The sequence below is a fragment of the Carassius carassius genome, chromosome 6 (genome assembly GCF_963082965.1).
Source record: "Carassius carassius chromosome 6, fCarCar2.1, whole genome shotgun sequence".
NCBI lineage: Eukaryota > Metazoa > Chordata > Actinopteri > Cypriniformes > Cyprinidae > Carassius > Carassius carassius.
The window spans coordinates 39,754,316-39,767,694 of NC_081760.1; the positions used below are offsets into that span (position 1 = coordinate 39,754,316).

The 13,379-nt window shown below is 34.5% G+C and overlaps 1 protein-coding gene across 1 annotated transcript; it reads right to left on the bottom strand.

Annotated features, from left to right (window-relative positions):
* Positions 1–7,244: 7,244 nt before the first annotated feature.
* On the bottom strand, positions 7,245–9,032 carry LOC132142878 (uncharacterized). The gene is made up of 4 exons (XM_059553062.1): positions 8,877–9,032; positions 8,515–8,735; positions 8,188–8,347; positions 7,245–8,113 (listed from the first exon to the last, which is right to left on the bottom strand). The coding sequence occupies exons 1-4, from the start codon at positions 8,908–8,910 to the stop codon at positions 7,899–7,901; spliced, it is 630 nt and encodes a 209-aa protein (XP_059409045.1). The 5' UTR covers positions 8,911–9,032; the 3' UTR covers positions 7,245–7,898.
* Positions 9,033–13,379: the final 4,347 nt, after the last annotated feature.

The window sequence follows — 13,379 nt, forward strand, 5'->3', positions numbered from 1 at the left end:
TATTTCATGATGATTGTAAAACCATTAACAGCCATCATCTGATCTCATGTCACTTTAGCTTTCTTTGAGGCTGCAAATGTGCTGGACAAACAAACTGTCACAGCAGCCACAATAGCCAAAACATATAATAAGTGTTAAGAGCTCAACTAATGGAAAAACTAATCACTGTTATGGTGTTTAACTGTTATGCTGTTATGGAAATTAAACACATTAGAGTTAAACCCCTGTTAATTTTCAATAAGAGCTTTTGTAGACGTCTGACAGAAATAAAGTCAGTCTGGTTAGTAATAAGTGAAGCTGGTAATGCTGTTTGTGGAGTTGTTTAATCCTCCTCTGCTGAGATCTTGATATATTTAATGTGCTGCCATGCATTTCACCCATTGTTGCAGTGTGGTGCTTATTTCAACCAAAATTCAACGTCTGCCTGATGTCGGAGTTTGACGTCAAACAAAGTTGGGTTTAGACGTCAATCCGACTTTAATTTTCAACCAAAATATGACGTCTGACTGACATTGGATTAGTTGGAGTCCAACCTTCCCTGACGTCACATTGATGTACTGTGCCTGCTGGGTGGTGTTTCTTTTTCTTCTTCAATTTGAAAATTTTGTACAGAAGATGCATACTAGCACCCTCTACCATAAAACAATGAAAACACAGATTCTAGGAGTATAGCTCAAATATATTTAGACTTTTTGTAAGTATAAGTCAAGTATACTTAAACGTAATTTTAAGTATATTTCTGAGAAGTACATAAAAAGCATTTCTGAGAAGTACATAAAAAGTAAACTAAAAGTATACTTTCCTATTTTTAGTTTAAAAGAAGTATACTAATAGCACAGTTGAATAAAATTATTTTTCATAAGGGTGGTGACAGTGTGTTGTCTCATTTGTAACTCATCCAATTCCTTGCATCTTATTTTCAAAACAGAAAATTACTCTAAACCCAAATGCTCATTACATTTACATTCAACACAACAAGTCTGTCTTACTTGCTTCATAGGACTTTTTAGATCCTGGAGAATTTTCCTGTGATCGGAGAGTGTTTTTCTCTCAGATCGAGGCATCTTCTCTTTTTGTCTTCTTTTTCTGGGTTGTTAAAAACTCTGGCAATAAAGTTTCTGTTACTACTGTTACTACTCACGGATTTCATAGATACATGTTCAGGAAAGACTTGTCATTTTAAGTCTGTGTCTCAGACCGGCCTGCTCTCATTGTTAGGTATAAGTACTTAACATTTACAGGCACAAAACATAAATTTCTGCCTGTTTTGATTGATACTGAAACATACAAATTGGTAATACTGAAACATTTAAAATGTAAACATTATTGTAGCAAAAAAATAAAAATAAAAAATACAAATGTTTTATATAATTTATTTGTATAGTTTTATATAATTTTATTGATACACAAATGAATTGTTTTTAGATCCCTTAACCAAACCTAAATATAATTATTTTATAGTGAATATAAAAAGATATAAAATTAGATGAAATGTGCAGGAAAAGCATTTCAAAAAGTCGCTAATCCCACTCCTACCTCTAAACCTAACCATAACCAAGTATTTAAAGGAAACTTGACAGATAGACTTTATTTTATAAAAAAAATGTTTTCAGTAACTTGAATTTACTGAAAAAAATCTCAAAAGCGGTACCAAAAGAGAATGTGTTAAAGTCATAGTTCTCTCTTGCAGAATACAATCATTTTACAGGTAAAGATACAAAGCAGAATTTAAGTTATTAATCAACATTATCCATTTTAGTGTCTAAATGTATGTTTGATGTAAGCACGGTTTATGTAAAGTACATTTTAATACTCATGAGATCATGTTGCTCAGAAGAATGTTAAGTTTGTTCATTGGCATGAGACATGATGGACTGCGGATGGAAAGACTATGAAATTTGGGAGCTGCTAGTCAAACAATATTTTCTGTGTAATTATTGTATAATTATTTGTCTTACAGCTGCCTTTGATAAGTGAGCATGCTTAGCAAATATTTACAAATACAATGCAAATATTGCATAAATAGCCACAACTTTATGACCTGCATGACAGCTTATTCCAGAGCAAATATGAGCTTAACTACTTTTTTGCTAAATAAATTGAGGTAAAGGAATTAATAATAATACAGTATTGCACAGAAGTTAAAAGTGAAGCATATCTTTGTCATTTTGTACAGTTCTGTATATGCAGTCATTTTAATTTCTTTAACCCAGTACTGCAGGGCTTTACATGTTTATTTTCCTTTTTGATGAATTGCTGGTGTTTGCTTTTTTCCTCATTTGTAAGTCGTTTGGATAAAAACTGCTGACTGAATGTAAATATAAATGTAAATTTAAACAAACATGCTGTTTTAACTCATTTAACCTCTTGTAATATGATGAGTAGAAATGATTTATATATGTTAAAGATGAGTCAGTTATGATATGTTCTGCATGAAAATGCAGGATGTGTGCTAGAGGATAATGGATAAAGTTTACAGACCTTATAAAGTGTTTTGGATGGCATCCCAATAACATTATGCAACTTTAAATAATCAAAATATAGTACAATAGTTAATATTTTAAAATGTATATTATATTTCTTCTTTTATTTTTTTATAAGTAGAAGTTTTAGTAGACTGTTCCCTCCTGTTGTATTTTCTCCTAAAGTAAACTCTTCTTGTATTTTATTAGATGAGTTATTGTCAGAGCAGTTTGAGTTAAGGACATTTCTGTGCATTAGGCACTGGAACATCAGCTTTATTTAATATATTTGAAAAAATGCCTTCCATTTCCAATGCAAGTTTAAGAAATTTATTATCAAAACCGCTTTGTGTTCAGAACTGAAAGTGAAAGAAAGAAGAGAGACATTAAGGAGAGATGGAGATAAACGACCACACATCCAGACAGATTAGCATCAATTCAAATATATCTGTCCTCTGGCAATGTCCTCACCTCATCTAAATCCGAAGATCAGTGGTCACATGATTTCCTCAAGTGGTCATATATTTCCATGCAGTGACCTGCTGAGCAGCCAAACTTTGACATTCAAACATCTGATAGCATGCAATGCAAATATTTAATTTATTAATCAAATGTTTGTTACTGAGGATAAATGTCTGGTGTTCGTTTTGATATTGCTTAATGGAAATGTACGATTATACATGTAAATATAAAAGAATGTCTCTTCTCTGGCTGAAAGAATCCAGCGACGTCTCAGAAACATATCTTAAATGCTGTTTTACATTATTTTTTATTATTATTTTATTTTTTAAATGATCATTAGATGTGTTTTATAGCTCAATTTGTGATACAATATTCATACAATTATACACTTTCTTCTTTAAACAAACACATTGGATATATTTCCTGCAGTCTGAATGCAAAGACTCGACCAAACATCCTAAATGTGTTTGGGATTGAGAGGAGCACTTGTGGATATGTGATATGCTGTTGTGATTTATCTGTCGAGATTCAATTGTAATGACTCTATTAGACTCTTTGAAGAAGCTGAATGATGCGGGTTTTTATCGGGTGCCGTTTGTAAAGCTGCTCATGCTGAAAATAACAGCAACATTTTGTCACATTTAGCTTCAAACAATGTTTAAAAAACTGGTATGAATTTTAGACGGTCACTTTTTTAGCACATTTACAACAATATTTGTCAACTTAGAGATATTTTAAATAGTTAAATATAAATATTAAATGTTACACCTAAATGTTAAATGTTAAATCTAAATGCTAAATCTAAATCTAAATGTAAATATAAAATCTAAATGTTAAATCTAAATGTTAAATCTAAATACAAATTTAAATCTAAATGTTAAATCTAAATGCTAAATCTAAATGTTGAATCTAAATGTTTCGGATGAAACTAAATATTTAGCTAATATGCAAATTCAAAATGCCGGAAGTGCCAAAATAAAAGCTCGATGAGGTCAGTGTGTGTTTATAGCATTGTGTTAAATAAGGAACGAATAAAAATCATCTCATCCGAGGAAATTGACTCTTGGACATGTATTATCTTGATAATGACTACCTAAAATAATAAACACGTTTGGAGAAACTGTATTTGAAGAGTACGCTAGTGTATGTAGATATTAATGTTAGGGAACAATGTTTGATCCACACTCCGGAACAGAAGAGGGCGGTATTGCGCCAATAAGCTGGATGCCAACCGCCATTAAACTGGGAAGAAGACGAATATGACGGCTTGCTGTGAGTTACAATGGTGAGAATATATTTTTTTCACGAAATAATTATTTAAATTTAAGAATACAAGTTATTTTCATACAGTGGTATTGATTTTGGAGTTAATAATCTATTAAATCTAAGGTGTAAAGTCAGCAACATATAAGCAAAAGGTGTAAAGACGCTATCCTCCGGTTTCACAGGAAAGATCTTGAGCCATGGCCTGATCCTGGCTTAATCTAAACCCTGTTTGTTACTTACATAATACAGCATATTTGTGATTGTGCTGTAAAAACACGTTTTATAATGAATAACTAACAGGGGAGCTCCATTAAGTACACGACTCAAAAGTGGATTTACATAAACCATATATACATCTTGAAGACTATTACTAAATGTCTATCATCTGACAGGATAGTCTTTGATAAGTATTGCAGGTGAGCACATTTAACAGACATGAAACAGGCATCTGAGTTCACTCATTGTTGTCAACACTGCTTTAGATGAGTGTAAGTCATGTAATCAAACAAACCTACATACAGTAACTAAACACAGGTTATCTATTTTATTTGTCCATTTGCAATATTGATAATATTAGGAACATTTGTGTTGGATAAAAAGCGAGTTACATCAGTTACTAACTAAACATGTAGATGCAGTATATTACAGATAAATCACAGAGGAGACTGACTCTTGTCTGGATGTTACAGAGACAGATGAGACACATGTGTGTTTATCTGCTGAAGAGTGACTGATGAAGGAATGCTGCCATCAAAGGATTTGTGTAAGTACACTACACAAATAAATGAAACATTTTAATTAGTGTAATTTCAAAGAGTTATAACAGCACTTTTCTTATTGTTGATTTCTGTGCATTTGCTGCAGATCTTTTGTGGTGGAGCAGGACCTGCAAGGAAAGGGGAAAAAAGGAAATACCTGAAACAAAATAATAAAGTAATGACTATTTTTATTGTGTGTGTGTGTGTGTATTTGTGTAGGTTATGAAAATGTCTGCAGACTGGTGTGTGCACTGAGGATGGAGAAGTCCACTGCAGCATCCGGAAAAGGTCCAGAGATATGGATGAGGTGCTCCATCACTCCAGCTCTCATCAGGACCAGATGCTGCTGTGGTCTCTTCCTCATCAGTGACCCCAGAGCAGTGAGAGCATCTAGAGAAAGACCACAAGACACCGAGGATTTGATTTTGGTAAAGTTTGTTCTGCTGGTTTCTGTTTATACAATGAAGGCTGACTTTCAGAAGCTTCAAAAAGCATCATCAAAAAATGTGATGGATCTTTTATCTGAAGTGATTGACAGTGCTCTTATGACAGGGGCCTACAATCCTCTGATCCACCTGGAGAAAAGAGCCGTGCTCCCAGACATACTGCTGGTTTTGAACCAGTTCAGTGGTTTAGCCCACTACAAAAGTAATAATTAATGCATGTACTTGTAAACTCTGTGTAAATGTTTTAAAGGTAGTAGTGCTCGTGGAGAGCAGGCACACGATTGTTTTGGAGCAGACACAGCAGCAGTCAGATTGTCCTGCACGTGTTCTTCTGCTCTCGCTTGAAGGTTGTGTGGTTCAGAGAGCCGACATCATGGTCTTCCTCATCCTGTTGCTCAAAGACATCCCCGTTGAGAAGAGTGAGACTGTGAAGCACAGGGCAGCAGCAGAATTGGCACAGCTGTGTTGAGATGAGAGTAAGATGTGGGATTCAGCATCTGTAAATATATGATTATTAGAACAGTAAGTTTGAATTAAGCTTTGTTTCATGTGTTGTTGACTTGTACATGTATGCATTTATTGTGATGCTAACATTTATACATTCTTTTAATCATTTAAACATGTTTCTTGTTGTCAGTAAATACAATATAAATATTTTATCTATTTGTGTATTAATTGCTTGACTGAAAACTGATGCATTCACATCAACTGCATTAGTGTATATTCTTGTATAGCTATGTCACGACAGAAAATACATTTTGCTTCTTTTACTAAAATGTAATTTTAAGGAAAAAATGTATATAATTATTGATTGGCATTTATCATTATTATTGCATGTAAGTGTTGGGGTGGGCAAAGGATGCAGTTCATTATGGGGTAATCTTCATTGTTGAGTAGTAATACTTACATTTTTAGAGTATAAAACCATCAGTCTTCTCCAAAGGTGAGATCTTCGAGCAGCTGTTCGACGTGTGCATACATTGCAGAGTCGCTGAGAGAAACTGTACTGGACTGTGGAGTTAGTGATGCTGTGAAGTGGTAGTGCACCTGTACCTCTATTTATTATTATTGCCAAACTTATAACATAAAAGATCAGGGTAAGACGGTTGTATTTAACAATAACAATCATAACACCATAAAACTGTAAATACAAATGTAACGTGTTCATCATATGAGATCCTATACAAGAAAAGAAAAATCACATAAAATAATTGAAAAAATATTATAGAGATAACGATTTGGGGTTTTCTAATTCTATAAAAAAAAAAACATTAGTGGAGTTAAAAATATAAAAACTACAGGAGCATTGAGCAGCATAGAGCGCCCTCTCGTGGCTGTAGACGGTCATGTTTTCTCTTGGTTCATGTCAAATTAATTTTGATAAGTCGCAGGACCAGCCAAACTATGAAAAAAGTGCGATTTATAGTCCGGAAAATACGGTAGTCATTATTACGATAATCCATGTCCAAGAGTCAATTTCCTCGGATGAGATGATTTTTATTCATTCCTTGTTTAACACAATGCTATAAACACACACTGACCCAGATAGCAATGAGTCGGCGGACCGCCGGCAGCGCTCCGGCGGCAGTAGAAGCATCAGAATGGCGTAATCGCAAACACGTTTGATGGTGCACCGCCGGCGGCAGCTGCTTTTTAGAAGCGGCAGCCGCCTTCCTACCGCCTTCGTTCCGCGGCCGGCCCGCGGTCCAACCACCGTCCCGCCGCCGTTATATCAAAGGCGACCCTTCCGCGGCCCGTCGGAGGCAATTCTATTTTCGAGCGATCGGTTGCCGCTTATATATATATATCATGCAGTTTATCAAGAATAATGATTGATCAAACCAGGCAAATTTCCATTTAAAGTTTTATTTCCACATTTCAAAGTAGAGTAACTGTCATTGAAACATGATGTCAGATCACTGAAATATAAATAACAGAAAAAAAATAAAAAAATATATATATATACACACACACAAAAGAACATGCAGGTTTCCAATTAAATTGTTAAAAAAAAACAGCCTTAGCTTACAAGCAAATTATAACACTTACAATAATTGTTAATAATATAAAGTGGTCAGCTCTGGGATGAAAAGAATTACCAGTAAATATAAGTAATGAGTATATCTGGTACCAAAGAATGTGCAGGACACCAAAAAAAATTCAGGTATAACATCACATTTACAAGCCATTTCTAACAATAAGATAAGTGGTAATAATTTAGAATAAAGCTCTGGAGTAGAATAGACCATTATAATGGCATTGCTGACCTGGGGTACAAGATGTCTCTTGTATCTGTGATAAACATCTTCACAAATATATAAAAAATGCTGAGGTAAAAACAGTAGTAGAACAGATATAACTGCAATGCTGACCTGTGGCACAAGGATTTGCAAGCTATATTTAACAATATAATAAGAGTTAAGCACTATGATAATATCCACAGTGAACAGTGTGGATTGGGTGAGTGCAGTCTGACACTTCTGGCTTCTTTAGGGGTCTTGACGTTACTGACTGCAGGATAAAGAAAGGGTTCCAGTTGTCAGTGATGCTGGGGTGTCAGTAGTCAGCCTAGGTTTAAGGGGTCGGCTGTGGGTCCCTCTCAGCTGTGCGGCGCCTTTTTCGCCTTCACAGTCAGATTCTCCTTTCAGGTAACGCGTAACGTTAACCTGGACGGCTTCATCAGTGGCATCCTGGGTTGCCAGGTTCTTCCGGATGGCTCCTGTAGATGATTCCATTTGAATGGCATAATGCCATACACATCTACTAAACATTTTTTTTTTACATCCAACTTACTTTGAACAATGGTCTTAAGGAACATGTCTCTAAAACATGCTTTATCCCCAACTCCAGTCCAGGTTGTATTGATGGAAAGGTGATTAGAGAAGATAATTTGAAGCATCTGCCAGACGGTTGTCTTTAGGTCCCTCCCACATTTGATTGCGAAAAACCGAAGCTGAAAATCCAAAAAAAGTGTTACAAATTACATTTCTCTGAAGCTTATCATACATACATATAAAATGTGACAGGGTGTGGATTCAGACTGTAGAATATGCAGTGTACAATCTTAATTCTACTTTTTAGATTACCCTATGGAGTTATAAACGAAATCAGCACACTTACAAATCGTTCCTGGAGCTCTTTATCCTGCCTCAAACTGTTGTCAAGCAACGCTAAATCTTCCTGGGTGTCTAGGGGGAGTAATAGATCCCCTGGCAGGGATAACTCTCCAACAGACACATTGGCACTGAAATGTTGCAGCATAGTGTCCATTTTGTTGTCCATGCTACGCACAACATCGCCAAACTCTCCAAGACATCGCAGCACTAAGGTCTGATCTGCACCTACAGGGGTTAAATAAAATAATAGTCAGTCCTGGTCCCTCAACTACTAAACTATGACATTTATATCTAGGTCTATTACATGTATAGATGGCCCCAGTGGGAATTAAACCAACAACCACAGGTGTTGTTTGCAAGTTGTACCTGATTGCCCAGTGCAAGCAAACGTCTTCAACATTGTCCCAACTTGCTTCACCTGCTCTTGAAGTGAGCCGCTGTCATCTGAAGCTACAAAATGAAAGGCATATGGTAATTTTGTACATACTTCACATACTCTTTCCTAAGTTTGACTTTTTTGTGCATGTTCTCACCTGCTCTTGCAGTGCTTTCCCTCAGAGCTTGCAAATGGCTGATCCTCCTCATCAATAAACTGAACAATGGCAAACAGCATCTAAAATAGAAGAAAAACGTGCATAAAGTAAAAATTGATTAATTTCCAGGCAAAATAAATTAAATTAAATTCTATATCATTATCAAGAAAATTAATGAGTAATTTAGAGCAATAAAATGTTTACTGTATGTTAATGTTTTTCTTTAATGCCAGTTTGAAATCTCAGGGAGAATTATATTGTTTAGATTGTTACAACCCCCTTGGCTCTAGGTGAAACATTACAAAAGGCCACATATGGAAGTACACTGAAAACCCTAATAAGTTGACTGAACTAAATTGATTGAGTAAACTCGTTGCCTCAATTTAATTGAGTAATGGAGTCTCCCAAAACTTACATATTTAAGTTTATTTAACTTGACGCTTTTGTAGACTCTACCTAAATCACTCAGAGGTTTTAAATGTTGATACTTGATTCATTTGAAGTCACCATTGTGGTGGAAAGTGTTTGGTTTAGTTGGGATCTTGGTCCAGTTGCTGCTGAGTTGGTGTATTTTAAAACACTGTTTTTGTGGTGAAAAAAGACAAATTTAAATGAGCTCAGGTGTTATCAGTTGTTTTTTGTTGATGAGAAAGTTATCACATAATACGTATTTGAGATCATAAAATAAGTTTTGTTTGATATTTTTAACAGGCACCAAGAGCAAAATACTTATTTTGAAGATGGACACAATGAATGCATTTGAAATATTTTGAGTAAAAGGTTCATGTACTCAAACACAGAGACTTCTAGATTTAGCATATGCATCACAACAACCTTGACAAACAAAAGAGCTCCATAGCACAAACTCATCCTTATTTTACAGCCTTTTTTGTTCTGATTGTCACCATTGATGTGATGCATATCCAAAATCTTGATGTCTGTTTGTGACGATGTGATCTGTTTTCAAAAAGTAAGTACATTATTTTATCTACTAGGTTTCTATCCATAAAAGTGAATCCACAGTTGCAGCAGTACATTTTATTTTAACTTATTACCATTACAAGCAAGATGTGCATGTCTGATCTCAACTGTAATTGCCACAATAGCAGTGTTTTACAACACACAAGTTACAGCAGCAAGAGACAAGCCAACATCGGCAAAGAGCTGATAACACCTGAGCTCATTTAAGTTTGTCTTTCTTCGCCACAAAAACAGTGTTTTAAAATACACTGTTACAGCAGTAAAAGACAAGCTTACACAAGAAGTAACTGGACCAAGATCCCAACTAAACCAAACACTTTCCACCACAATGGTGACTCCAAATGTATAATGTATCAACATTTAAACCTCTGTTAATTCTCAATAAGAGCTTCTCTAGATGTCTGACAGAAATAAAGTCACAGAAAACCTTATAAGGAGGATCTGTGAACGTCTATATCGGACGTACAGAAGACATAAAAAACATTTTAAACAGAGGTGTCAAGTCCAGGGGTCAGAAAGTAAAAGTCCTGCCATATTCTTGTTCCACCCATGAACTCAGCAGCTGATTTCACCAGAGGAGGAACCAAGTCATTCCTTTCAAGTCACAAACTAGTCTCAAGTCAAATCCCAAGTCCCCAAAGAGTTAAAGTCAATGAGATAATTAAGAGACTAATTAAATGATGATTGTGCATTAGTGATGAACACCTGCCATTATTGTGTGTTACAGAGGATCAGATGCTGATGTTTTATTGGTTAAACTGATGCCACCATCATGGAGATCAGTGTTTGCTTCAGTTGGGCTCTTGACCTTTGGCTTCTTGTGTTAGGTATTTCCCTGTAGAAGTACATGTGCTTTTATAAAGCAGTGTGATCAGTGCTGTGCAGAAAACCATTACTAGCTGGTTTTACATGACAAAGTAATTGTTAGGCATCAATCTGTTTATTTCCAAAAAAAGTGTATTTAATTTAACATATGTTCAGTTTTTTTTTTAATAACCTACCTTGTGGAACTGCCACATGCAAATAAACCGTTGGTATAATAGTTATAATGAAATAATTTGAAATCTAATGTATGTAATGCATATATATATATATTTTTTTAATCTTGTCCTACTAAGACGCACAGACATCATGACCCAGCATATGAATCTCAACAATGGTGACAATCAACAAAACTCTTCAAGCTGAAGTGCATGCTGGGTAACACCATAGTAAAACTCCCATCAAGGACTGTAGCATGAATAATTTTGTCACCACTGTTGAGGATCATATGATAAGTGCTCATGTCTAAAATCCTGAGCCTGTATAATTTTCCCCCAATATTTAAGAATTTCAATAATATTTGTTTAATAGGACTTTTTTGTAGTTCAGAAATAGCTGTACATCATGTAACAAACCAAAGAGAGACACCCTCATGGTGTTCATTAAATGTTTTAGATAAAAAAGAGCAATTTAATTTAGCAATTCAGCAATGTGTTAATGTTTACTATGTAACACAACCGCAAGTGCTTAAAAGCAAATTACTTTGTATTATTAAAAGGGTCAAGAGCCCAACTAAATCAAACACTGATCTCCATGATGGTCGCATCATTTTAAACAATAAATCATCCGATCCTCTGTAATTTTCAATAACAGCATCATTTAATTAGTCACTTAATTATCTCACTAACTTTAACTCTTTGGGGACTTGGGATTTAACTTGAGACTCGTTTGTGACTTGAAAGGAATGACTTGGTTCCTCCTCTGGTGAAATCAGCTGCTGAGTTCATGGGTGGAACAAAAATATGGCAGGACTTTTACTTTCTGACCCCTGGACTTGACACCTCTGATTTTAAAAAAGACATCATAAAACATTCTGCCTCCTCAGTGGACATCTTTTCAACGTCTGCAAAGACATAAAAAGATGTCCACTGGACGTAACTTTGCCCAATGGATTAGGTTGATGTTAAAATACACAAACATAGTAATTTCTTGTTAAGTTTACTCAAAAAAGCGCTAGCGATAAGTTGCCTTATTTTTTTAAGTTGACACAACTTTTTTTTTTACAGTGCAGTATAGGGTTCACTGTATTTTCATAAATATTGTGACATTTTGTCAAAAGGTCAAAGTTTAAATATGCTGTTATTTGTTTTACTTCAGTGTGCAAAAAGTGTGCGGTCAAAAATAAGAACATAATTTTCTGTCAAATTTACATGTTGAGTTAACTTAAATATATAAGTACACTTGAAATTAATACCAAGTTAAGTGAACATAATCGTTTAAGTACATTAAATAAGCACCAAGTTTGGTGAACTGAGTGATTTAAGTACAATCTACAAAACTGTCAAGTTAAATAAACTTAAATATGTAAGTTTTGGGAAACTCCATTACTCAATTAAATTGAGGCAACGAGTTTACTCAATCAATTTAGTTCAGTTAACTTATTAGGGTTTCCAGTGTATTGGTTTAACGAGTTAAGCAGTAACGTTAGCTGCCATGTTCTTTCTCTCAAAGAAAAATGATTGGGCCACTTCATCAAATACTATAAGTTGTCGTTTCAATAATCATACCATATCAAAATCACGTACCACAAGGATAACATATTTCACTAGTAGAAATCATGCAAAACAACTTTATAACTACATAACTTTACTCACCTAACATAATACACTAAAAAAAACGTCATCTTGAAATGTAGTTCAGCAAACCAAACAGACCAAAAGGACGAATTTTGTAATCCACCAATCAGTGCTTTTGTTCTCTTGTTGCTAGGCAGAATTCCTCCCATGGCCAATCACATTAAAGGAAGAACAGAGTGACGTTGAGTTTTTCCAAAGGATTACTCATGATTTGAGCTCACAACACTTAAAATCTTAAGTTTATGCATTTTGAAGGTAAATTAGTTAAATTAACTCATATTTTTATGTGGCAGGGCCAAAACGCAAAATTTTAAGTAATGTTTAGTCAACATTACTTGATTTTTTAAGTCAAGACAACATTAGGGTTTACAGTGTAAATTTTACAAATAAACATTTCATTTAAAAAAAGAAAAAAAAAATCTAAATAGTAATACAAGAATTAATAATAATAAAAAAAAAACATTCCAAGACATAAGAGGAAAATATTAATGGTACCAAAGTCCAATTTAAGACACTCTTTTCCCCCATCCCTTTTTATCACCAACTCAATGACAGGTAACGCTCCACACCATTCAAAATTTAAGTTTTATTTGTTATATGACATGCAAAAAGCAGTGAAATGTAGGTCTGGCATACTATTTTTAGACTGTGCAAAAAAAATAAGAGAAAATTAAATACAAATAATAAAACAACAGGAAAAAAAATAAAAAGTATATATTTTTGTTCATACCATGAAT